This window comes from Neopsephotus bourkii, unplaced genomic scaffold, assembly GCF_033783945.1.
Source record: "Neopsephotus bourkii isolate Nb327-2 ecotype Australia unplaced genomic scaffold, CSIRO-AGI_Nbou_v1 NB_1630, whole genome shotgun sequence".
NCBI classification, from domain to species: domain Eukaryota; kingdom Metazoa; phylum Chordata; class Aves; order Psittaciformes; family Psittacidae; genus Neopsephotus; species Neopsephotus bourkii.
The window spans coordinates 7,042,673-7,069,513 of record NW_026902105.1 but is presented as its reverse complement, the minus strand read 5'-3'; the positions used below and the strand labels follow the sequence as shown (position 1 = coordinate 7,069,513).

Genomic DNA, 26,841 nt, shown 5'->3' with positions numbered 1-26,841 from the left:
CTAATTCAAATAACATCTTATTTCAACAACTCCTAAGAAGTTAGACTTAGAGCCTGACAGCGTCTCATTTCTTGATAGACTCATACTAGTTGTAGAATCGTAGAATAGTTAAAATGGACCTTCAAGATCATCTAGTTCCAGCCCCCTGCCATGAAGGTAGAGACACCTTCCACTAGGCCAGGTTGCTCAAAGCCCCAACCAACCTGGCCTTGAACACTGCCAGAGATAAGGCAGCCACAGCTTCTCTGGACAACGTGTTCCAGTGTCGCACCACTCTCACAGTAAGGAACATATTCCTAATATCTAATCTGAATCTACCCTCTTTCAGTTTAAAACCACTAACCTTTGTCCTATGACTACATGCCCTTGGAAAAAGTCCCTCTCCAGTTTTCTTACAGGCCCCTTTTAGGTATTGGAAGATGCTCTAAGGTCTCCCTGGAGCCTTCTCTTCTCCAGGCTGAGCAAGCCCAGCTCTCACAGCCTGTAGTCATAGTGCTCCAGCCCTCTTCTTCATAGCCTCCTCTGGCCTCACTCCAAGAGGTCCGTGTTTTAATAATGTCTGGAGCCCCTGAGCTGAACGCAGTGCTCCAGGTAGGGTCTCACCAGAGCAGACTAGAGACAGATCATTGCCTCCCTCAATCTGCTTGTCACGCTACTTTTGAGTTAGCCCAGCATTCAACTGGCTTTCTGGGCTGCACGTGCACACTGCTGGCTCATGTTGATTTTTTTCTCAATAACACTGCCAAGTATACATTTGTTTTCCCAAATGAAATGTGAGGTGACTTTGTCACTGAGAATATTATTAATCATAGAATCATAGAATAGTTAGGGTTGGAAAGGACCTTCAGATCATCTAGTTCCAACATCCCTGTCATGGGCACGGACACTTCCCACTAAACCATGCTACCCAAGGCTTTGTCTAACCTGACCTTGAGCACTGGCAGTGATGGACCATTCAGAATTTCCTGGGGCAACCCATTCTAGTGCCTCACCACCCTTACAGTAAAGTACTTCTTCCTTATATCCAGTCTAAACTTACCCTGTTTAGGTTTTAACCCATTACCCCTTGTCCTATCACTACAGTCCCTAGTGAAGAGGGTGTCTATGAGGTCTCCACGCAGCCTACTCTTCTCCAGGCTGAACAGCCCAAACTTTCTCAGCCTATCTTCATATGAGAGGTGCTCCAGTCCCCTGATCATCCTTGTGGCACTCCTCTGGACTTGTTCCAACAGTTCCATGTCCTTTTTATGTTGAGGATACCAGAACTGCACACAGTACTCCAAGTGAGGTCTCACAAGAGCAGAGAAGAGGGGCAGGATCACCTCCTTAGATCTGCTGGCCATGCTCCTTCTGATGCAGCCCAGGATACGGTTGGCTTTCTGGGCTGCAAGCGCACATTGCTGACTCATGTTCATTTTCTCATTGACCAACACCCCCAAGTCCTTCTCCACAGGGCTGCTCTGAATCTCTTCTTTACCCAACCTTTAGCTGTGCCTGGGATTGCTCCAACCCAGCTATAGGACCTTGCACTTGGCATGGTTAAACTTCATGAGGTTGGCATCAGCCCACCTCACAAGTATGTCAAGGTCCATCTGGATGGCATTCCTTCCCTCCAGCGTATCAACCGAACCACACAGCTTGATGTCATCGGCAAATTTGCTGAGGGCGCACTCAATCCCACTGTCCACGTCACTGACAAAGATGTTAAACAAGACCGGTCCCAAGACCGATCTCTGAGGGACACCACTCGTTACTGGTCTCCAGCCGAACATTGAGCCATTGACCACAACTCTTTGTGTGCGGCCATCCAGCCAGTTCTTTATCCACTGAGTGGTCCATTCATCAAATTGATGTCTCTCCAATGTAGAGACAAGGATGTCCTGGGGGACAATGTTGAACGGTTTGTACAAGTCCAGGTGGATGACATCAACTGCTCTACCCCTGTCCATGTAGCCCCATCATAGAAGGCCACCAAATTGGTCAGGCAGGATTTCCCCTTACTGAAGCCATGCTGGCTGTCACCAAACACCTTGTTGTTTTTCATGTGCCTTAGCACGCCTTCCAGGAGAATCTGCTTTAAGATTTTGCCAGGCACAGAGGTGCAACTGACTGGTCTGTAATTCCCTCTGTCATCCATTTTCCCCTTCTTGAAAATGGGGGTTATATTTCCCTTTTCCCAGGGAAAAATCTACCAGTATTAATCTAACAAGACAGCCTAGGAAAACTGTATGTCTTCATCAGTTAAAAACAAGATTTTTAGGTTTGCCACTAACTGCCTCATTGACATGGTATATAGTAGGAGTGAGTTTGTGTCTTCTTTGCAATATCATGTTATTCAGGACAGCTTTAATTGTTATTGGAAATCTGTGTTCTGGGGACAGTTCGAATATGGATTTCAGCTTTTAAAAATTATTATTTATATTCTTCTTTTCCTAGAACTGAATAAATAAATACAAATAAAGCAATCAGAAATGCTGATATTTGTTTTACTTTTTGTTAGCTGGTTTTTTTTTTTGTTAGTTTTGATTTTTCTTTAATTAAACAGAATAGTAAAGGCTTTCAAATCACTGCAATGTCTTTTTTAAAATAATCTTTAACTCATTTTCATTTTCTTGTTGAAATGGAATGTTTTTATTTGCTTTTTGTCACATTTCAATTGTGTTCAGAGCATTAATAGCTGAAAACTTTGAGAATTGATATGTGTGCTGCTGAAAATATGACCCTAGAAGAAACATTTGACTTAAAATCAAGAGTTGCTGTTTGCTTGTTCTTTTTGTCATAGTCAAACAACTGAATATGGAAGCATAACAAAGTGGTAGCAAGACTTTTAAAGAGAAATTTTCAAAGTATGGTACAGGGATATTCGTTATTATTTTAAAATATGATAAATATTTTAAGTTTGCTGTGGTTTTTACACTTAGGATTTCTCATCAAAGAGGTTTGTGATAGTTTGGGTAGACAAGGAGAAATATATTTTGTGCTGAATTTCCATCACCTGTGTACTGTGTTTCCTGTAACTGTAGATGATGTATACATTCCTAAGTAAGTTTCATATCCTGCACACAGCATTTGCTTTACAAGTTTCTAACTCATAACAGACTGTATACAAGGGTGCTGAGAGAACTGGTGAATCTCCTTGAAAGGCCACATTCTCTCATCTTTGATAATTTGTGAAGCTTAGGAACGTTCTCCAAAGAGTGGAAAACAGTTGTATGATCTTCAACAAAAGCCAAAAGCTTGAGCTGTGAAACTGCAGGCTGACCTTTATTTCAATATTTGGGGAAATCACAGATCAAGTCTTCTTGGAAGCCATTTCCTGGCACATGAAGAAAGTGACTGTGAATAGCTAGCATGAATTAATCAAGGCTAAACCCCAACTGATCAAGTTGATTGCTCTTTCATAAGAAATCACTATGTAGCTGGACAAGGGGAGAATAGTGGATGTTGCCTACCTTAGCTTTATTAAGGCTTTTCATTCTGCTCGTCCAGAGGTGGGTAAGTGAACACAATGTGAGAACACTGTGGGATATAACTCAAACCAACCTAAAACAAAACCAACTAAATGACAAAAAAAAACCAAACCACAAACCAGATAAACACAATAAGCAAATATCAAGCAAACAAGCAAACAAATCCAGGTTAGATGATAGGATAGAGGGTAGTCGTTAATGGATCATACTGTACTGAAAGCCAGGAGCAAGAAGAGTACCACACATTTCTGCTCTGTGATATCCCATTTTGTCCTTGACTGTGAAGAGTCTATGAAGTGCGCTCTCATCAGGTTTTAAGATAACATCAAATTGCGAGAAACAGTTGAATCTCCTCAAGAACAGTGCTGCTATCCAGAGGGACTTAAACAGCCCAGAGGACTTGGCCTACAAAAGCTCTGTGAAATTCAACAGGATCAAGTGTCACATCCTGAACCTGGGAATGAATCCTGCACACAGAAAAGTCTGGGAGGTGGGTCTTCAGAAAAGGCCTTGGTATCTTAGTGGCCCACAAACTGAGAAGGTCAAAGGCATCCTAAGCTAGATTAACAGGAGCACAGATTGATGGAAGTGGTTATTCTTCTTTACTTGACCCTCATGAGACTCTATTTAGAATAAGCCCATCCACTTTTGATACATAGATTAACAAGTTCAGTGGAGGGCCATCAAAGCGATCAGGAGCTAGAGCACTTGCTCTGTGAGGAGAGCCTGAGGGAAGTGACCTACTTCAGCCTGTAGAAGTAAGGTCTAATATCAGCCTTTGAGTAGCTATGAGGAGGTTAAGAAGAAGCAGGCTCTTTATGTGATGAGAGGATGGTGGGGACAATGGGCGTAAGTTAGAACACAAGAAGCTCAGATTAAATAAAGAAGGAATGTTCCCCTGCAGCCAGTCAAGAACTGCAACTGATTAGGGGTAACTGGAGGGTTAGAACTGTATGATCTTTAAGGTCCTACCATTTCAGCTCAAATCGCCTTACGAGCTTGTGAAATGCATATAAGTAGCAGTGCTTTACAGAAGATCCTTCTGTGCTTGTAACTACCACTGAAAGTTCAAGACAATATGTAATTTGAGATAATTCATAGCTGTAAAAATTGTAGAAGTAGAAAAGACTCATTCAGATACCTTGCAGTTAAGACTACTAAGGTAAAATGTTACTTGTGAGAAGTTATTTTTACATGTATGTGTGCGTTGTGTGTGTATATAAATGTGTGTATATACTTACAGATTTATCTATAGTCTCCTTTTGATTTTGTGCAATTCCCTTTGTATCTTTACTCCTTTTTTGCCATGTCATTGGATCATCAATTTAAGCTGTGTTGGAACATGGACAGTGTTTACACAATGAGGTGCTGGTCTCTGTTGCTGGTTTTATATGCACATGTACTGCAAGTGATATTTTACTTAATGTTATCATTTCCTAAAATTTTGCAAAATAAAATAGTAATACTCTTTCCTTATAACTTTTAATCTGAAGTAGTCTATTAAAACAAAGAGTTCTGATTTTTCTAAAATCCTTACATATAATTTCATCCTTAAGGAGCCAGAGTATAGAATCAAACTCGTTACTACATTTCAGCAACTATTGTTATGTAGATGATTTTCATTTGCTTATAATAATGTATAGTTATATTCTAGATGTGAGCATATACCCACAGGGAGTTTGTTTTATTCTTCTAGAAATAAATTCCGTGTTTATTTCAACAGAAATTGAAAAGGAAAGCTGTGGGGATCCTGGAACACCATTGTATGGTATCAGAGAAGGGGATGGATTTTCTAACCGTGATGTTTTAAGGTTTGAATGTCAGTTTGGATTTGAATTAATTGGAGAGAAATCTATCATTTGCCAAGAAAACAACCAGTGGTCCGCAAACATACCAATCTGTATCTGTATGTACCAAATATTTTTTTTATTATTATTTTTAGAATGTAAAATTGTGATTTTTTCCTTACATATATTAATTTTGTGATTGAGTGCAGAGCTAGCACAATTTAATTAACTCTGTTGACAGGATGAATTTACTTCTGTTCAGTGGTGGATTTGCTTAATTATTATGACCAAGAGAGTTTCTAGAAGTGTTAAAATACTTTTTTCTTTTACTGGCAACTATTAAAGAAGTTGTCTTTCTGTGATTTGGTATATGCTTTATTACTGGCTTTTTTTTTTTTTTTAATGGATTCTGTGTATTTTATATGTATGATTCACTTTTTAGAGCTACTCTGATAATGCATTTCCTTAGGTTGGAAGTTTCTGAATCGTAATCAAGGGTTTAAATTATTTACATTTTTCCCATGTATTATATATGAACATATTTCAGCACTTAAATCATCATGGACACGTATAGCTCTGTTCAGTTACATTATACAGCATAAGTAGAGCTAACGTTGTGACACGTGTTTGTGGCAACACCTTTCTTAAATTTTCCCCTAGAATAATACAGATCAAACATATTCAGAATGCAATCAGTTGTTTTCATCCGTGCAACTCAATTTAGTGTGTCTTAACTGAAATGGTTGAATATAAAATATTACCCTGATAACAATAGAACAACACTGTTTCTCTTTGAGAATAGTTATTTTCTTGTGCTTCTGTGTGAGCAACAAATGACAAGGGCACTATTAACTTTCTGCCTCTTTAATGTGCTCAATGGGAGGTCTGCTTATCTAAACAGTTCCCTAAAAGAGAAAATAAGTGGTGCCAAGTGATTAAGGATTGTTGAACATGGGTAAAATTTAAGGACTGCTGTGGGCATTCAATGCAATAAGGATGTTCTTTATTACTTGGGGGATCTGCTTGGGAGGTAGTTTTATTGAGGGGAAGGGAATAAGAAGATAAAAAAAAGAACAACATTCTTTCTGGCTTCGCAGATGAGAACAAATGCTGAATTATTCAGCTGATGTAATTAACAAGTTTAAGGATCTCTCACAAAGTAACAGAGAAGTCCTCACTGAAATGTTTTATTCTATTATCTAATTTCTTTCCCTCTTTTTTGGCAGTTCCTTGCCTTTCCAATTTCACTGCACCAATGGGAACAGTTCTTTCACCTGATTATCCAGAGGGGTATGGAAATAATTTAAACTGTATCTGGACAATAATTTCAGACCCTGGGAGTCGAATACATCTCTCTTTTAATGACTTTGACTTGGAATCTCAGTTTGACTTCCTTGCAGTTAAGGATGGTGACTCTCCAGATTCCCCCATAATAGGAACATTTACTGGTGCTGAAGTCCCTTCCCATCTTACCAGTAACGGTCATATTTTGCGTCTGGAGTTTCAAGCTGACCATTCAATGTCAGGACGTGGGTTTAACATCACTTATAACAGTGAGTACTAGTATTTTCTAAATGTATGTGCATGTTTTGTTTTTCAACATACAGTTTAGGAGATATGTATAAGCATGTAAAAATGGCTTTACGGTAATACATCTTCAAACAAATCCTATGTACTTACAAATACCTAATTTAGGTCTTTAGATTGCCTCTCAAATACACTATTAGGGCTGAAAATACGTGTATATTTATCATTTACAGCATTAGTGATTGCTGTAATGGGAGGGTTCAGAAGACCAAATCAGGAGAATTTCAGACTGTAAAACAGAACTTTACTAAGCTGGCTAACAGCACACTTTGTGCTGCAGGTTAAATCCTGCATAATGTTAATTACCTTCATTACAGGTACAAAACTTACTCTTGAACACTCATATGCTGTTTTTGTTGTGAATGTCTGTAATACCCTGTAGCTGATAGCTGTGAGTCTATGCTAGCTCCCAGTCATCATGGTTAATGTGAGCAGCTATACAAGATCTTCGATAAGAGAAGTCAAATCGCAATAGGCTTGCCCTCTTTTCTCTCTCTTGCCTTCTCATGGCTTATGATTTTAAGCTATTTTCCCTATGCACAGAAAAGGAGGTCTCCTTGTTCTTTTTTTGGCTTACCAGTCATCCTTGTATATTCGCAAGGATGTCTGGCCTGTTTGCAGTGCCTTACACTTATCTTGTGTTGAGCAATTTTTTTGCTACTTGGATGCCTTCTGTACGCAACTACACCTGTCTAGCTTTGCTCTTCTGGCGATCAAATTATTTACTTGCTTATGTAAAATGCTTGAATGTTGTGCCTGGCTACACCATTACAAGGTAAGAAGAATAGTTATATACTGTTGGTTACTCTGGTTTGGTATGCTTGTGTATAAGCTTGTATATAGTTCATATTAATTATATCCTGATTGATACACTTTCAACTAACAGCCAAGGGGAGAGAAATTTCTAGACTGCTATTCAGAGCAATTGCAGTAAATAGTAGCTAGGCATCTGTCTTGTGCACTCTGAATTGTACCTACCTATTTTTGGAAATGCAACCAGCATCTTTTGTCACCTTTTGTATTTATCTATTACACAGAAACAGGGATTTTCCCATTAAAATGTAGTTCTGTGTATTTCACTTGCTTCTATCCTGTGCAAAGTGAAAAGGTTGAAGCTAATCAAAACCATAAATAACTCCACATTTACTACTTGGCATTGCATTTACTGACAGCATAATAATTGAAGGTGACGTTAAATATCTTCTCCGGTACTAAAAAAAAAAAATTGCCACTTATTCACCTTACTTTTTCCTGGCAAAATTGTTACATTTCTTCTGAAGGACATATGAAGAACTGCCTGTGTTACATTGCCATTAAGTTTTTTGGCATTTATCCTGTACTGAAGTCCAGGCAGGATATATTTCCAGCTAGGGTGGGCATGATGATGAAGTATGTAAGCCCACGGCATGAATAACACTGCAAAATATAATGTGAAACTTTCCTGGGAGCATATGTAAATTTAAATTTTGCCATCCCAGCAGGACTAAGTTTAGCCAAGTTGTTCCTCTTGGGGAAACTGGAAGGAAATCAGGCGAGGGAATGCCTGCAGTGTCAGGCTTGCTACTATGTGTAGAGGATCATGGCGATAAGAGAGTGGCTATCATGAGGACCATCATATCCCTCAGGCAGAGCTGACCCACCTCACACTTTTGGATGTGTTTTTCACTTTTTTTAACCTTACTGATGGTAGAGGTACCAGAGTACTTTTCCATTCTGACAAGTAGACAAAACAGGCAAGAGATGATGGATATTTTGATATTCTGAAAAGTCTAATGGATACCTGAAGTATGCTAGTTTATACAAGAGTGAAGATGTTTCGGTTAACGTTAAAGATGTTTTACTCTGAAGAAAACCCCGAAACTCAAACAAAAAAGGATCCATTAAACAAAGAGGAAATGAGATTAAGTGAGCTTGGCAACTGAGAGACGCAGACTCCATGTTTTTCTCCAAGGAATGTTAATAATTATTTTCATAGTATTGCTGGGACTAAATCCCCCTGTGGCTTTCTAATTTCATTGCACTGTAGTTCGCCTCCCAGTCTATTATTTTTTTTTCCCCTTTCTCTTTGTTTTGGTTTGGATTAGGTTGTCGGTCTTTCAGGTAAATATTTATTAAGACTTACCTTGAATACGGACATCTAAATAGGAAAGAGATAAACTGACACCAGATTACTGTGTAAACATTTTTTTTTCTGATATTGTCTAATATTTCACCACCCAGACCTTATATCTTAGCTACTTTATCCCTGTGTCTTTTCTCACAAAGGCAGAATGTAAGCATGAGGAAAATGTAGTGTCTCCCTTATCAGTTTCTATAGCTACCGCTCATCATTTCAAACTAAACTTTGAGCTGTAGTATGTTACTATTATAACTATATATTAGAAATTCTTCAGTTATTCAACACTATTGAAATATAAAATCTATTGTAAGTAAAGTAAGATGTTAGATCCATCTTTCTTAACAGAAGTTGCAATGTTTGCTCTGTGATTTCTTCTGTTTCATGTAATTTTAACATTTATAAGAGTTTTGCTTACTTCTTCATGGTTTCACTCTGATGTGCTCAATGGTGTCAAGCCTAAATCTAGTGCTGAGAAAAAAAAAAATAAAATTGGAGAGTCTAAGGCAGTCTTCTTGGATAAAAACTTAGGCCTGTGCATAAACAGATATTCTCAAATATTATATTCTTTTATTATGGGAAATATTTTTATAATTTTATATTCAGGTTTAGTGTTTCAGTGTCATATTAATATACTTATCAGGATTAAATTCTGTACCTTTGAAAAATTTACAGACTTTGCGTATGTGGTAGTCTGCTCATCTATCTCTGCATTAGCAGTCACTTAAACTATGCACCAATAGTAGCAAATAGTATAATTTTAATTTTTATAAGGAACTCACAATGGAATATTAACTTTTACCAGTTGTAAAATTGCTTGCTCTGAAAAGAATTACTTTTTAAAAGTATTTTCTGTACTTAACATATTTTTATTTCTTTTTATGGGTGTGTTTACAGTAAAATGGAGGCTTGCATGTGTTTATTAAACTCTGTAGTTAAAATCTACTTATAAAAGTAAAAATAACTATAGAAAATGTGTCTAAGCTTTCTTTTGTAAATCTGATAAATTACAGGAGTAATCTTTCCATAGTAAGTAGTTTAAGGCCAAGAGAGAGGAAAAAAGGAATTGACATCATTTTCATTCTTTCTTGGCATTTGTAAACCCAAAGTTAATTAAAAAATATCCATTTTATGCTAACACTCCAGCTTATATATTTCAGAGCTCTGTCTCTTTTTGCTCCCTTCAAGAATAGAAAGAGTATGTCACAGAAAAGGTAGAACAAGATCAATCTTTCCTAAAAAGACTGTAGGCTGCTAATGGAAATTAACTTTGTTACTGTTATTGAGGTATAGTATGGTGAAGAAAAAAACTGACTTGTTAGTACATAATCTGATTTTTAAAGAGTATTTCTCAGAAACTATTTTTATCCTATATTTATTTTTATTGTGATAACATATGTGGTCTCAAATAATTATTCTCATTCCAATAAAAACAAATTCAACTTTTTCTGGAAGTAAAGAAAAATTAGATTTCAAATGATTCATCTTTGAGTTACTTCACTGAGTCTCTCTTCACAAAGATCTCTAATGAGATAAATTTTGGGACAAGCCCTTAGAAATGTGTGACTTGAAAATGGATTTTGCAGAGAATGTTCCGATAGCCAAAAGAGTAGGAACTACAAAGGCTGTGATTTTCAGCTTGGTCAGATCTTTGTATTGGTTTAATTATATCTGGCTATGCACTACTTGGTGCAAAAGGGGGCACGAAGCAGGAGAGTGCCTTTTTGGGTACAGGATTGCACAGAAACATAGTGACTTCAAATTATATTGGTTTAAGTTGCTACAGAGCTGCATACTTACACCTGGCGCATGGCTCCTTGCTTGCAGGTTATATCCCCAACCCAGGTGCCCTTAATCAACATTTCTGGTCATTCTGAAGGTATTTATGAACTCAGTCATCCCTTAATCTTCAGTCTAATAAACTATATGTATTGAACTCCCTAATTTAAAGGAAAATCTGGGCATCTTATCATATTTGTGACTGCTTTATGAATGCTTCCCACTTTATTTACATCTTTCCTCAATTATGGAGAACAGAACTAAACATAGGATCTGAAGATGGTCACATAAATTAAAAGCAGTGAAGTTGAGCAGTCTCTCTGCTTCAGTCTGGATTTCCTAGTTTAGTTCAGAACAGATAATATGCACCCCTTAATTGCTGTGAAGTAGCATAGCCATGCAAGTAGCATAGCCAGTCGAAGCCATATGATACAGAATGGGTATTTTCTGTGACAAAGGAGTTGAAGATGACTGCAAAGTTGTGAGTGATTGATTATCTCCCCTTTTCTCACTGGTAGAATCAGGGCTTATCAGTAGTTAGGAGGAAGTGTGTCAGCTCCAGCCTTGAGAGTTTGGTCCCAGCGTCCCTGTAGGTCCTCCATGGGAAGGCATTCCAGAAGCCACAGTCATGCCAACCATTCTTCAGGCTGAAATGGATGAGTTTTTGAGGTGGATAGCTTCTGTCAGATTGTTTTATTTTTGCTAGTCATTGGACTGTTTTGAGCTGCTGCTCATTGATTGGGACATAGGAGGTGTTGGGCAAATATTTCTTTATAAATTTAGGTCTCTTGTTTCTGCAAGTTATGCAGATTTGTTGTTGTTGTTGCTATTTTCATTATAACTGTTTAATTGTGCTTTCTCTAGAAAAAGTTATAACCCTACAAACTACATAGCAATATGCCGAAGGTCAAACTGTGTGCCTCTGACATCAGCCTAGTTACTCAAGTGATTTCAGCTCGCTAGGCCAAGACATTGACAATCCCAGTTGCTAATTTTATATCCAAAGACTTCTTTATTTTATTGCTGTAATAGGGTATGTCCATCGTGGCACATTTTTGCTAGCATTCCCTCCTGATGGGCTTTTCAATCTCAGTACTTCACAAGATAGAATTCTTTAAACTGTTATGTACTACACAGAAGTGTGAGTTTACATGTGATGATACTAACAACTAGTTTTTGCATAGCTCCAAATAAACTTTCAAAATCCTTTTTAATTAAATATCTATTATTAGTTTATGTTCTCTTTTGTTTCTTTTGTGATATTTCCATGAGAGGATTACATTTACTTCAGAGACATTGCTATACTTACCAACTAAAACTCTTTAAGGGCAATCTACCAAAAGAATTAATCACGCCAGTGGACCACTCCTTTCTGGCCCTATTTCCAAGGACCCTTCAAAGCAGACTTCAGACCAGATGAGTTACAGTTAGCTTCATTACACTTCCTATTTCTTGAGATCTCTGCAGTTCCTTCCCTTCACTTTTTTTTTTTTTTTTTTTTTATGCAAAATGCAACTTTTAACATCTATCTGAGTTAATATCAAAACTGAGAGTACTTCATCATCACTTTGTGCTACGGTTATGCGGCCTGGCATTTTTTCAGATCCTACTTAAAATACCTGTACAACCAAAGGAGCACAGGAAAGCTGGATGTCGTGTTTTAAACCCAGCTAGCAACCCAGAAGCACACCGAATTCCTCCCCCTGCTCCCAGAGGGGTGGGGAGGAGATCGAAAGAATGTAACTCCGACATGTTGAGTCCAGTAACTAAGGTATAACACAAACCACTACTGCTACCACTAATAATATTAATGATAAGGGAAGCAACAAGGGGAGAGAATACAATTGCTCACCACCCTCCGGCTAATACCCAGCCTGACCCAAGCAGTGATCTGTGCCTTCTGGGTAAGTCCTCCCCAGTTTGTATACTGGGCATGACGTGCTGTAGTATGGAAAACCCCTTTGGCTAGTTCGGGTCAGGTGTCCTGCCTCTGCTTCCTCCCAGCTTCTTGTGCCTCTTCTGCCTGGCAGAGCATGAGACTGAAAAGACCTTGATCAGAGTAAACTTCACTTCTCAGCAACTAAAAACATTGGTGTTATCAGTGTTGTTCTCAGGCTAAAGTTGAAAACGCAGTGCTGCACCAGCTACCAAGAAGGAGATAAATGACTGCTACTGCTGAACCCAGGACACTGGATCACTTTTTTACAAGTATTATTGCATAAGGAACATTTCCATGGTTTCTTGATGATTGGTGTAATATATACCTGTGTGTTATTTTTCTTTTCAGTTTATGGATTGTATATAATATTACAGGTTCACCAGGAGGCTTTTCAGAAGTATAGGCAGGCTGAATTTTACTCATCATTAATGAAACTGAAGCCAGGCTAGTCTGAGAGAGACTGTTGTTGGAAATGGTTGTCTTTCACTCTCTTACCTTCCATAGCATCCTATACAGTACAACTGCTTTCATAGGAGCAGTAGTAGCAACCACAGCTCTCAGTTTCGGAGCTGAAATATAGAGCAGTGTTCGATTTTGCAGACTTAATAATCTGGTGTCATACACAAGCAAGCTATACCTTGAGTCACCATTTGTCTACATTTACAGGTAACAGTACTGAAAATCTATGTCTGTGTTGCCTGAAGGTAGGAAGAAAAATAGGCAATCAATCCCCTCAGTGAATATGATGACTGTGCATAAAGTATTGAAAATGTTATTGTAACCCTTATGAAAAAGTGTGGGATTCCATAATATTTAAAGCCATCCTCAAATGGTATATTCAACAGTATTTTCATTCCTAATACATGGGGCATTTCCTAAGTCAAAATGTCAATAAATGAATGCTTTCTTTTGTCTCTTATTATGATTCTTAATACTTTTGTAATGCAAATTCTGAGAAATCTTTTTGAGAAGTTAAATTTTATAGGGACTTTGGATGTGTTTTGTGTGGCAGACACATTAGTAAAAATTCAAAAAATATTGTGAAAATTATCTTTTTAGGAAATAGCCCTTTTTTCTGTTTCCATATGTAAACATACTTATGAAGATTTATTTTTCAGTCATTACATCTGAGGAAGGTGAATATTGTGCTTGTAATATTTGTTATCACTGAATAATCAACCTTAGATTTTTAAAAAATCTAAAATTTATGTGCAGTGTTCTTAATAAATTAAACATCAAAATACAATAACTAATTAATGCATAAATTTTAAGGCTGTACATATGACTTTGCTTATGTCTGTTAGGAAGATGAGCATGTTTGTTCACCCAGCTTAAGGTACATTTTGTAGTAAGAGACATAGATTATATTTGTTATAGTATAGATATATATGGTGAAATTGCAGAAGTTTAATTTGCCCATAGAAGAACTTTAAACTTTTGAGGGATTTGTGCATGATGCATTGACCTTAAATATAAAAAAATTTCAGGTTTTCTTTCTTTGCCAACATTACCCGTTTTGTAGCTGTTCACCAGGTATTCATGCAGGAAACAAACTAGACCATGGCAATATCAGGCACAGTGAGGTCATTAGGGCTCAAATGTTTGTGACAGTGAATTGAAAATGCAAAAGAACAGTGAAGTTACTGTACCATAAATGCTGCCCTTCTGATGGAAGCTTCTGGCCCATTGTAACATTTGATAGGATGGGCTGTTGGAAAGGAGAACTTAACCATCACTGAAATCTGCCAGCACCTAGCTGTACAAACTAAGATTCATGCTGGTATAACTTTATCATATTTTAAGCTTTTTTTTTAATACCTTTTCTGCTGTTGGTCAAGCTTTTATTTCTTACTGTTTCCTAATATAAATTGTTTGTTCTAACTAGCAGTATAAAATCCTAAAAATGTTATTTTTTTACTTGCAGTATACCCTTACCTATTTCTTCTTTTTTTTTTTTTTTTTCCTCTGTTGAAAAGCATTTGGACATAATGAGTGCCCTGATCCTGGAGTCCCAATCAACGCTCGACGTTTTGGTGACAACTTTCAGCTGGGGAGCTCGATTTCGGTTATATGTGAGGAAGGATTTATTAAAACACAGGGAACTGAAACAATTACTTGCATGCTAGTGGATGGAAAAGTAATGTGGAGTGGACCTATTCCTAAATGTGGAGGTATGTATAATACTTCTTTCTAATTCAGAAATTGATGTAAGTTCTTTTAAGTTGTCATCAAATTCAGTTCAGATTCTTACAAGCGGATAGCACGAAACTCCTGTAAAACCTAGTCCTTAATAAAGGAGTCTAATAAGGCATGAGCTGTTGCTAAAAGCCTGTCTGCAGGAGTGAATTTTTTTTATAGATGCTGCAAGGACAGGGGAAAAACACACAAAAAAAAGGTATAAACACAAGTGTTGTGAACACTGCTTTATAACCTCTGTAACAATGAAGGCTCATCTAGGAACCTTATTAGAATTGGAATGGGAATAGTTTTGCATTGTTCTTATATTTGGATAGCTCTCTTTTGGCACTGGTGGAACTACAGTTACCCAAATACGTTTTATGCTTGAAAGGATCACTCCTAGCTTTTATTTATTTGTTTGTGGTGTGGGTTTTTTTTTTTTGGTTGTTCTTTTTAAAGCATGTATTCGTCCCATTTGGAAAACCGTTTAAAACAATGAGCTTCAGTGCTAGCAATACACCAATAATATTCATCGCTGTATTTTTGAATTCCAGTCCAATTATCATGATTTTCCTTGTTAGTAGCTTGGAGAAATAAATAGCAGGGAAGAAGAAAATAAGAGCATCCTTTTCAGTGAATCTTATTTTAGTATATTGAAGGTTTCTGTTGTTTAATATTTGAATCTCTTGTTTGTGTTGGCACTCAAGGTTCTTAAGGAGTCAAGAAGTCTGGTTTGTTTGGGTTGTTTCTTCTCACCCAGTTTCATTTAGAAGATTTTCTTCAAAATGAAGCTTTTGACTTCCTGCTTCAGACAAATGAACAATTTAAAATCATTTGAGTGCTCAGTGAAGTTTACTGATAGGATATTAGATTAAAAAGAAGATATTAATTTCTTTTTAGTTCTTTGGCTTTGGTATGTAAAACAATTTGAGAGGTTTTAGGAAACCGTGGCAGTGTTTATGTTTCTTTTATCCACAGTGACACCTAGGCTAGGGAAGTTTCTTATAGCAATTCATTTTCCTATTTATAGAAATTACATACTTCCATACCTCACAACCTCTAAAACACAGTGTTATGCATATTTCCTTGGAGTTATTTATGCTAATAAGTATAAAAAATATAATCTTTGCTTCATTAATTGTCAATATTTTATGATCCCTTCAACTAAAGGGGAAAAACAGGGGCTGAAAATCATTGTAAAAAAGGTCAAGGAAACAGTCTTTTGAGTTTTCTGTTTTAAAAACCAAGGCTTATTAAAATAAGCCCAATCACCCAGCTGTTCTAAAGGGAAGGACTCCTAGGTCTTGGAAATCAGCATAAGATGGTGAAAATCAGATAAAAAATTCTGTTGAATATCAGGAAGAACCATAACCAGGAGAAGTGTAATAAAGATCTTTCAAAGAAACCCCAAAGAGCAAAACACTTTATTATTTTGAGATCCCTAATAGAGAAATTACTCTGAATTTAGGCAATCTTAAAATGAGTATTATTTTTAATGTAATGTTCATAGAAGTATATTTGTAAGTTACTTTTTTGTATTCCAAAGATAATCTTCAACAGTTTTGTGAGAAAATGGACCTGTGTACAAGTTTAGCAATCCTGTATGCCAGCTATGGTAGTATATTGTCTCAGAATAAGGCCAGCTGGTATTCCTATTCTTAGTAATATATTTTGTAAATTATATGCTCCATATATATTATGAATATGTATAAGTGGTTATATACAATAAATTGCAGGGATGATGAATGCTGGAGAGTTAATCTTCTGATTGCTGAGGTGAATATGAGTTTAAATACTTTACTGTTTGGTACTGTTTGGTGAAGTTAGTAGTAAATAGTGAAAGTAAAAGGAGATAAACACTCAAAACGATCAGTAAGTAAAAAAATAAATAAAATAAATCTGTATATTTAGAAATGTTTACAGCATACTGAATTCTGAAGTTTTTATGGTTTTTAGAAACCTTTTTGTTCCTACAAAGTAGGCTATTATGTCTCTAAACATACTACTGGAGCAGAACTTACTTTTCATCCTTCTTTCACCCCCCCAGTGCATAAAGTCTCTTACCAATTCATTATTAAATTAGTTTAAGGCTATCCCTTGTCTTCACTGGAAAATGGATCAAGTCTATATTAAATCTACATGCAGCAGTAATTTACATCATACCATCTTTGCAGCAATAGCTTTATGTCCTCATAGAATCATAGAATACTTCAAGTTGGGAGGGACCTTAAAATACCATATAGTCCAAACTCCCTGCCATAGACAGAGACATTTTCCACAAAATCTGGTTACTCAAAGTCCTGTCCCATCTAACATTAAATTCTTCCAGGCATGGGGCATTCTTAACTTCTAGGCCACTTGTTCCAGTGCCTTATCGCCCTCATGGTAAAAATTGTCTTCCTTATATCCAGTGTGAATATATGCTGTTTTAGTTTAAAACTGTTATTCCTTCTCCTATCACTACAGTCCTTGATGAAAAGTCTCTTTACTGCAAGCCCATTTTAAATCTTGAGAGACCACAATAAAGTGTCCCTAGAACTTGTTCTTCTCCAGGCTGAACAAGCCCAACTCTCTCAGCCTTTAATCATAGAAGAGGTGTTCCATCCCTCTGATCATTTTTGTGGCCCCCATAACCTGCCCTAACAGATTCATGACCTTGTGTTGGAGACTCCATAGATGGATGTTGTACTGTGGGCAGGCTGTCTTAAAAGCAGAACAGATGTGAAAAATCATCTCCCATAAACTGCTGGTCATGCTGCTGTTTGCACAGCCCAGGTTATAATTAGCCTGCTGGACTGCAAGCATACATGACCATCTCATAAAATCATAGAATAGTTATGGTTGTAAAGAACCTTAAGATCATCTTTGCTCAGTTTTTCACCCACGAGTATCCCCAAGTCCTTCTCTGCAGGACTGCTTTAAATCCATCATCATCTTCAGAAAGTCATCTGACAGTTCTCATTTGTGTTGGAAGTGAATATTGATGTGTTTTGGTAACAAGCCAAAAGTTTTTGCTTGTTACAAATAATGCAACAAGTAATTGTTCTATTCAGATAGTTACAAAAAACATACATTTAGTGTATAAATCACTTCCAGTGCTTCACTAAGATTCTTTATTCAACAATAAAATAAAACCTTTAACAAAAATAAAAATGTTTGTTTATATATAGATGCTTGTCATGTTAGTAAATATGTGTATGTTTCTAGTGAGCCTGGCAAAAAAAAAAAAAAAACCCACAAAAAATCTTCATCCTTCACCTTAGGAAATGAAATTTGGGGGGAAGATTACGTCAGCTGTGTATGAACTTTAAGGCTTTGTGAAGTCCAGGGTCATTTTACAAATTCATTCAGAAAAGTGTCATAAAATTAAACGCAAACAAATAGGTTCAAAAAACAAGAAACTATAAACAATCTTATAAGATTTTCCTTTAGAAAATGTGTTTAGTCCCTGAGGAAAAGTCAGTAGTTTTATTAGGGTTTAATCTGCTATAAGTCATATCCAGTGCTTGATACTGTGCTGTTGAGAACTCTGACAAATAAATCTTTGTTCTCATCCAGGTTGCATCAGTGAACAACTGTACCACATAACAGATAGTAATGGAAAAGAGAGTGACGTAGATGGTTCAGTTTTACTTGCTGCTTTGTATAATTTATAGCACTGTTCACAAAAGGTGCTACCCACTTCTCATGGCTGACATTTTGGGGAAACAATGAATTTTGCTTCTGCCTGCTTGTGTAAGGCACTGAAATATATGTAGACATATAAATAGGTCTGATAAAAATAGAATTTTAGGAACAGAAGAAAGAATTTTAGTCATAGAATCATAGAATCATAGGATAGTTAGGGTTGGAAAGGACCTTAAGATCATCTAATTCCAAACCCCCATGCCATGGGCAGGGACATCTCACAGTAAACCGTGCCACCCAAGGTTCTGTCCAACCTGGCCTTGAACACCACCAGGGATGGAGCATTCAAAGCTCCCCTGGGCAACCCATTCCAGTGCCTCACCACCCTCACAGTAAAGAACTTCTTCCTTACAACCAATCTAAACTTCCCCTGTTTAAGTTTTAACCCGTTACCCCTTGTCCTATCACTACAGTCCCTAATGAAGAGTCCCTCCCCAGCATGCCTATAGGCCCCCTTGAGATACTGGAAGGCTGCTAGGAGGTCTCCACACAGCCTTCTCTTCTTCAGGCTGAACAGCCCCAACTTTCTCAGCCTGTCTTCATACGGGAGGTGCTCCAGTCCCCTGATCATCCTCATGGCCCTCCTCTAGACTTGTTCCAACAGTTCCATGTCCTTTTTATGTTGAGGACACCAGAACTGCACACGATACTCCAAGTGAGTTCTCACAAGAGCAGAGTAAAGGGGCAGGATCACCTCCTTTGACATTTTGGTCACACTCCTTTTGATGCAGCCCAGGACATGGCTGGCTTTTTGGGCTGCGAAATGTAAAGTTTTAATGCAAAGTTTTTATTAAATACTTAATACATTCTGCAGGTTTCATTTTCCTGAAGATAAAGAAATTGTAGATTGCTGAGCATAAGAGGCTGTGGTCACCAACTTAAGTGCATGTTTTATGTAATGCTTTCCTCTTAAATACTGCTTTGTTACTATCATGAAAGACATCTTTGTTGTAGAAAATTAATAATATAGTTTGCATTTCATAGGTTCTAAAGTATAACTCGCTACGCTAAATAAGGCTTCATGTATTTATGCTGTTACAGTGGATAGTGAAAATCAGCTAACACAATTATATTTTTTCTCAACTTTCTTTTTCCTTTTGAAAAGGCTTAACAGCTTAATAGATGCTTATCATATTTATTTTCATCAAAGAAAGCTTGATTAGGTCTCTTCATAAGGTTACAAGTAATACTTACTCATGCAAGTTAGAGCAAGTGTGAAAAAGATTTTTATTTTTTTTTTACTCCGAAGTGCCCTTTCTATACTTCAGATTCTAGGTAGTTCATTGTAGTTAAAATGATGTAAGCAGTAATAATTTAAAAAATTACTTACTAAATGTCCGTACTTGAAACCATTTTTACTAAAGTAGCTGAATTCACTAAAGGACAGCAATTTGCAAGAACTTCAGTGATTGAAAAATTTGGCTTTGAGTCAATATTTCACAAATTATTTTTTCCCAGAAATAAGTATTTGAAATTAGTTATTTGACATTGTACCTCAAGAAAAATATATTTTAATTTTCTAGAGGAAAATATATTCAGAGATCAGTTGCTTTCTGTCTTGTCTCCTGTGGATCAAGGAGACATATATTTATCTATATATGTATGTTTAATATTTTCATATATATATATGCGTAATATATGTATAGAAAGATACACAGGTATGGTCTTTTGAGGATGTTTATGCTTGTGCTGAACAATATATGTTCAATTTACCATACTGAGTATTCATTAAATTCGTAAGATGTCCTAGACATATTAAATTGCTGGAAAAACATGATATGTTTCCTGTTTTTAAAATGTTAATACTTCCAATGACAGAATTACTGCATTTCTTAGATGCCTAGAATTCCAGATAATTCTGTGAATTAATTTAGTTAAGGAATATCTCCTACTGAAATCAAGTAAACAAAAACATGCCAAGCTCTCCTATGGTCTTTTCCTTACCCGTCCATATCACTGAGGAGAAGACGATCTCATGGAAGTCTGATGACACATTCACTTCACTTTACACACACATATACATCCATCAGATGTAGTGGGTTTACATTCATGCATGAAATTAAAACCTTGCCTTTGCAAGACTTAAACCTAAAAAAAAGCCTGTCCTTTATGAGTATTGGTCTTACCATTTTTGCTCTTCCCACAAGTAGGAAGGAAGACTAACAATCTCCAGAGCCAAAATCAGCATCAGTCAAAAATGATTATTACTTTTGAGAATCTGTCTTTGCCCTATAACTAACTGTCTTGACACTGATCAGTTAGTGGAAACTTCCCTCACTCTATACCAGATTTTAACTGTTTAAGGATTGTTCTCAAAGAAATGTTCTTCATCACTGCAATATCTACAGCTGTGGAGATTATTCCTGATTAATAATGCGTCATTAAGCCACTGAAAAACTTAAAATATGGTTACCAACAATTTGGTTCCAATTATATTTTAGCACACTTTTCCCAGTTTATATTTACTCACTATCTCGGAGGTAAAAACTGCAAGTAATTCTAGTGATTTTGCTTGCAGATTTACATTTTTATGGTATTTTTAATATATATTTGCCAAATGCTTCAAAAATATCAAGTGATCTTGTAAGAATGGTAAGTATGTCTTTTTCATGAATTAGGAATTTGAACTGCCAACTTGACAAGCTAAATGTATGTGGCATGACAGTGGAGTTATGTTAAAATAAAGTTTCACTAGTTTCTAGCATGATACTCTGCTGAAATTCTACAAGTTTTTAAAATGTCTCTGTTCACAATTACAAGCAGAAATAATGTCACTTTTTTGAATACTATGTTTTGTTATATGTCCTTTCTTACAGGAAATTAGATTGTACCTTTAAGAATACAGCATCAAAAACTTGATTGAACAGTTTATCTGTTTAAGGTTTAATTCTGTTGTCTCCATATACTTCTGAACCCCACAGTCAGTCAGCTTTGAAGCTTTGTTGCATCTTCCTGCAGCTTTATTTTTTTTAATTTGTTTCTTGTAGATGCACTATATTGAAAGTGATAGTTGTGTATTATATGTAAGTGTGTTTTATTATAACTTTCTCTTTGTTTCATTTTTAGCTCCGTGTGGTGGGCATTTTTCATCTCCCAGTGGAGTAATCCTTTCTCCAGGCTGGCCAGGGTATTATAAGGATTCCTTGAACTGTGAGTGGGTGATAGAAGCTGAACCAGGACACTCTATCAAAATTACATTTGAAAGGTCTTGGCTAAATTTCTTCTTATTTAATATTTTACAGTACTTACCCAGAAACAGAAGTTTATTAGCTTTGTCAAAACATCCATTTGCACTCTAAAATCAAGTAATTGTATTATCAGGCAGGATTTTCCAAAAGACCTTCAGTGCTGTCAGGGCAGAAATTTTATCTTCGTTGTAATTTCTAATTTGATGCATTGAAAAGCTTTTGAAATTCCTGCCCTCTTGCATATATTTAAACCTGTCTGGCCCAGTAAAAAATTTCTTTTGTTTTTAAAGATTAGCATGTTTCATTTGCTTGTAACCATGTTTCTATGATGAATTATATTTATGAAGGTTTTTTTTTCTCTCAAACCCATGAAATCTTCAACTCTGAAAATCTGAATCAACTAGGAAAACTGAATTGAATGCATTCATATTTTTATCCACCATTTAATTATCAAATCAGCTGATCTTTTCTTGTGAAAGGACTGTGCTCTCAGGATAGAATGCCATTTTCCCCAAACTACTGTGGGATTCCACTTTTCCTGCATTAACTGCCTGTTACTTGAGACCTTTCCTGATTCCAAGGATTGTAATGTTCTGAAGACCTTAAATTTCTCATGGTAGCAAGACATTTTAAGGTCTTTATGAAAAACTGAAACAGAAAGTGTAATTAGAAACGTTACATTCTATGTATTTTCAAGGATGTTTTAGATCCTTTTTACTTGTAAATATTAAGAAAGTTTTATGATGATCCCATTAACAAAAAGAGCCTTTGATGATCAAAGTTATAGTGCACAAATATCATGCAGGTACTTTTCAGTTGGTGTTTATGCAGCATATTTTGACTTTCCTGATCACACTTAACATAAAAGATACCACTTCATTTTAATACAGTTCAGAAGTTGTTTTTAGCAGGGTATGAAAATTACCGTCTTCTCGTAAGGAAAAATTCTCACGGTGATAAGTTTAACACTTTTTTCTAGTACTACAGCTTACACTATAAAGAAGTGTTCACATAACATTATATACAGAGGACAAGCAATAGGGATACTTACTTAACAGGTAATGAAAGCTAGTCTTCTAAAATCACTAGTGCCGAACATCAGCTTAAAAGGAACCTTTATCAGATTTCTGCGAATTAAAATACAAAAAAGAAGTGAGTAACTTTTTTTTGCAGAAATTAATCAAACCCATGCTATTTAAAAATTAAAAGAAAATTATTAGTTTTCTCTATTGACTTGTAAATCAAAATTTAGAAAAGAAATATTGGCACTTTCATTATCTCAAGATTTTGAAAAGAAAGGTTTAATTTCAAATAATTTATTTTTTAATTCAGCATTTTGTTTTCAGCTACACAGTTGATGCGGACAGTTATTTCAAAGTGAAAAGTGTTTACCTTTTTATTAGCAGAATTTTGTGCCAAGTGGATTTTCTTCCTTTGCATCTCAGTTTTATTATATCTGACAGGTTCTTGTGTACGAATTTTTTTTGTAATGCATTAACACCTTGTCATAAAATTGCTTGACCTCCATTACTCTTGTAGATAAGAGCAATAAGAACAAGATGTGGTCTCTTCTGATCCCAGAGAAAGCTCCTGGCCTCCCTGTAACCTGGTCTCATTATGACATTATAACACTTCTTTTTCTGTTGCTGCTTATTTTTGACACTCTTGTCACTTGCTAAAAATTGGATTGATATGCATATTGCTCAAATGCATCAGTCTAAGAGAGGCCCTTTACATATAGGTGTGTATATGCTTATTTGTTTCAGTGCAGGAGTACATGTAAAAAATACATGTATAGAAGTTCACAGAAATATAATTAGGTGTTTGGATGTAAAGCAAAAGTTGTGACTTAAACCAAATAATGAAAAAAATCTTGCATACTGAAAGAAAACCTTTTGTAAACTACTAATTTTAGTAGTTTTACTTAGTCTGTATTTTTAAAAATAATTCTTTTCACGTAATTAAAATTTACACTCATTCTGACTATCCTTGTTCTGCTCCTTCTATTTCCAAATCTGCTGCTGGACTTTATAAAAACGGGAGTTTAATTTTGTTGATGTATATATTTCAGAAACTATAGCCAAAGGGCTTTCTCATATGATTAAAACCAACCTGTCATATTTTGCCCAGTTCCTTACATTTAACCATCTTCCTGAAAAACAAAAAGAAATTGGTTTTCTTCTAGCTTTTCTTGGTGCAAATAACAAGACTTCCACAATATAAGGTCCTAACTATTCTGTGATTCTATGAGTCTATAATATGTGTAGTTATTTAAAAGACTTTTAATTTTGCAGTGAGGGTAAAACATTTACAGTACATGTCTAGAATCTTTACATGCTTTCTTTTTTGGATTTTCTAAAAGGAAGGGAACAGGCCTTACTAACACACATTTTCTGTAGAGTGCTTTCAGAGGTTTCATAATAACTTTTATGATCAGGCATGCATACTTTAAATGATTTATTCCTTTTGTAGCTATGGTAATCTGTTTGATTTTTGTTACAGATCAGTAGCTTCTTAGGCTGAATTGAAATGATAGAAGTGAGAAATGCAGGTGCTATTCTTCATTGTAATGAAGTGTTTATCATGAAGCCTAATTATGAGTATTTAAATGCTAGTGATCTTAATCAGCAAACTACTGATTGGAGTACTAGTCACATTTGACTAATGAGTATACACTGTGCAGCAGGATATTCTACTTATATCCTGACACTGAACTTGAGTTGGTAGGTTGTCTCTTAGAAACAAAGGTGCATGTTGTAAGTATTAAAGCAGCTTTATCTGTTCAAATAAGATTTAAAAATGCATGTCATCCCCTGTGTTAAAGCTTGTTTCACTCCTTTCTGCTTGAATGATTTTTGTGAGTCTACCATAAGAATAGACCTCACATAGCAATAAAGTCATCCAGGTTAATTTAAGAAAGTTGTCTAGTTAAGTAGGAAAAAATACCGGATTAGTCTCACATGAGCACAAAGTATTTTTTATTCAGTTCCCTATAGATCCCTACAGTTCTCTAACACCAGGAAATAACCAGGTGATAGGTAAACAGGTAAGTTGAGCATCAAGATGAAAGTATTCAAGAAAAAAAAAAAAAGCATCAGCCTTATAAAGTAAATGTAAATTGACCAGTTTTCTGAGACATAATCAGGTACATAATCATGCCTTCAAATTCCTTTCAGCTCATCTCACTGAAAGCCTGACAGTTATTTCTTTTTTTTTTTTCCCCCAATCTCCTTATTTTGGTGTTGTTTATGGTATTGTATGTCATCTTTGAGCAACAAGAGGATTTCTGCTATGACTTTGGAGACTCTGCTTCATTTCATCATGCCTTAAGGGGCCTAATAGTTGCTTTACATTTATGGGGTCAAATACCTTTTTACACTTTCTGTCCCAAGTATGTTTTTGATAAGGGAACTAAGAAAGCAGAGCAAGACTAAATAGTCTGTTTCCAAGACTGATTCTGTTTTGTATGGATTAGTGGCAAAAAAAAAAAAAACAGGTACAGGAAAGCCTTGTAGCTTTTTATCAACATAACATTGCTGGTTCATACGGGAACTAGAAAAAAAAAAAAGCAACTTCAGTTCTGCTTCTAGGTTTATCCTGTTTCATTTCTGTAACTCCTTCTTACTTTATTTCTGTGTTACTTTACGGGAGCGGGACATAAAATGAAAGAAAACATGTTTTGGAGGTTTAATTTGGATTTCACCAGACTCCTTTAGATCATTAGGCTCAGGCTCATGGGACATAAATACTGGAATACAGAGTACCACAGAACATTGGCATTAGTCATGCAGTTCCTTGAATGGACTTCACAAAGCCAAATTAGGCATCTAAGTGAATCAGAGAGAGAATTAGGAATAGCTGTAGGCTCCTTGTAGGATCCTGCTGTTAATTGGTCCTTCTTAATTCTGAAAGGGTTTTTCAATAATCAATCAGAGAGTCCATCAAAGCAGTATGACTGATATAAAGTCTGTCATAGAAAGAAAGAAAGAAGCCACAGATACCAAACAGGTGTTTGGGATTGCTGATACCATCTAAAACAAGACAAGCAAGGGGATAATGAGCGGCACTGTCACACTCAGCTTTTCCTTGAAATAGACAGCACATATGCTGTCTCTAAATAGCCGTTTTGTTTTGTAGGGTTTTCTAAATAGGATTATTTTTTTTTTTTTCCCCATAACTTATCCCACTACTTTGGACTAAGCCTCCACTGGAGTCTCAGAGCAGACTTAAGGACTTCTGTCCCTGCTTATGAATGATTTTAAGAGCAAGCACTCAGATCATGATTCTTTTATAATATAAAGTAACTTGATGATATTTGTGCTAAATGTAAAGGTTATAATAAAAGAATGCATCAATATATGCTCTAGATAGTTGACTTTATTTTTCTGAAAAAAAAAAATCCATTTCTATTACATAATAGTGTATGTAAGTAATATAAATCTTTCCTAACAGAATATGTCTGGCTTTTGTTTCCTGCAATACAAAACAACTCAAGGAGTTTAAAATTATTTTTCATCTTTCTAAGGCACTAACCTAAAATTTGGTTATTGTATTATTTTATAGGATAATTAATACTATTATATTTATATTGTAAAATAAATATGTAGAGAAATAATTAAACAAATATGATGGAGAAAAGCGTGGTTTAAAAATATGGCTTACTTTGTATGAGTTTACTGAATTTGTTTCAACTAGTCCTTATATTTGTACCCCTGTGTTTTTCCTCAATTCCAGATTTCAGACAGAACTCAATTATGATGTTTTGGAGGTTCACGATGGGCCAAATTTACTATCTCCCCTCTTGGGATCCTACAATGGTACACAAGTCCCACAATTCCTGTTTAGCAGTAGCAATTTCATTTATCTTCTATTTACAACTGACAACAGTCGTTCTAACAATGGATTCAAGATTCACTATGAAAGTAGGTCATTCTGAATTGTATTATTTGATTTCCCCATCAATGCCTATTCTGGTCATAAATAACTAAAGGTGCACAGGTGTTATCTTGGTAAATTCATGTTAATTTTCAGACAGAGAAAGATTTAGTGATGTTAAACTGCAAAAGGCATGACCAGTAATTTCACTTACAATTTAATGTCATTGCTGTAC

General features: G+C 35.9%; 1 protein-coding gene across 4 annotated transcripts in view; it reads left to right on the top strand.

Annotated features, from left to right (window-relative positions):
- Positions 1–26,841, top strand: part of CSMD3 (CUB and Sushi multiple domains 3) — a 600,129-nt gene that overhangs the window by 326,016 nt on the left and 247,272 nt on the right. For all 4 annotated transcript variants that reach the window (XM_061373410.1, XM_061373409.1, XM_061373412.1 and 1 more), the window contains 5 exons: positions 5,194–5,376; positions 6,484–6,810; positions 14,655–14,849; positions 21,610–21,748; positions 26,466–26,653. In XM_061373410.1, coding sequence (XP_061229394.1) covers positions 5,194–5,376; positions 6,484–6,810; positions 14,655–14,849; positions 21,610–21,748; positions 26,466–26,653 — 1,032 coding nt within the window. The remainder of the gene's footprint in view (positions 1–5,193; positions 5,377–6,483; positions 6,811–14,654; positions 14,850–21,609; positions 21,749–26,465; positions 26,654–26,841) is intronic.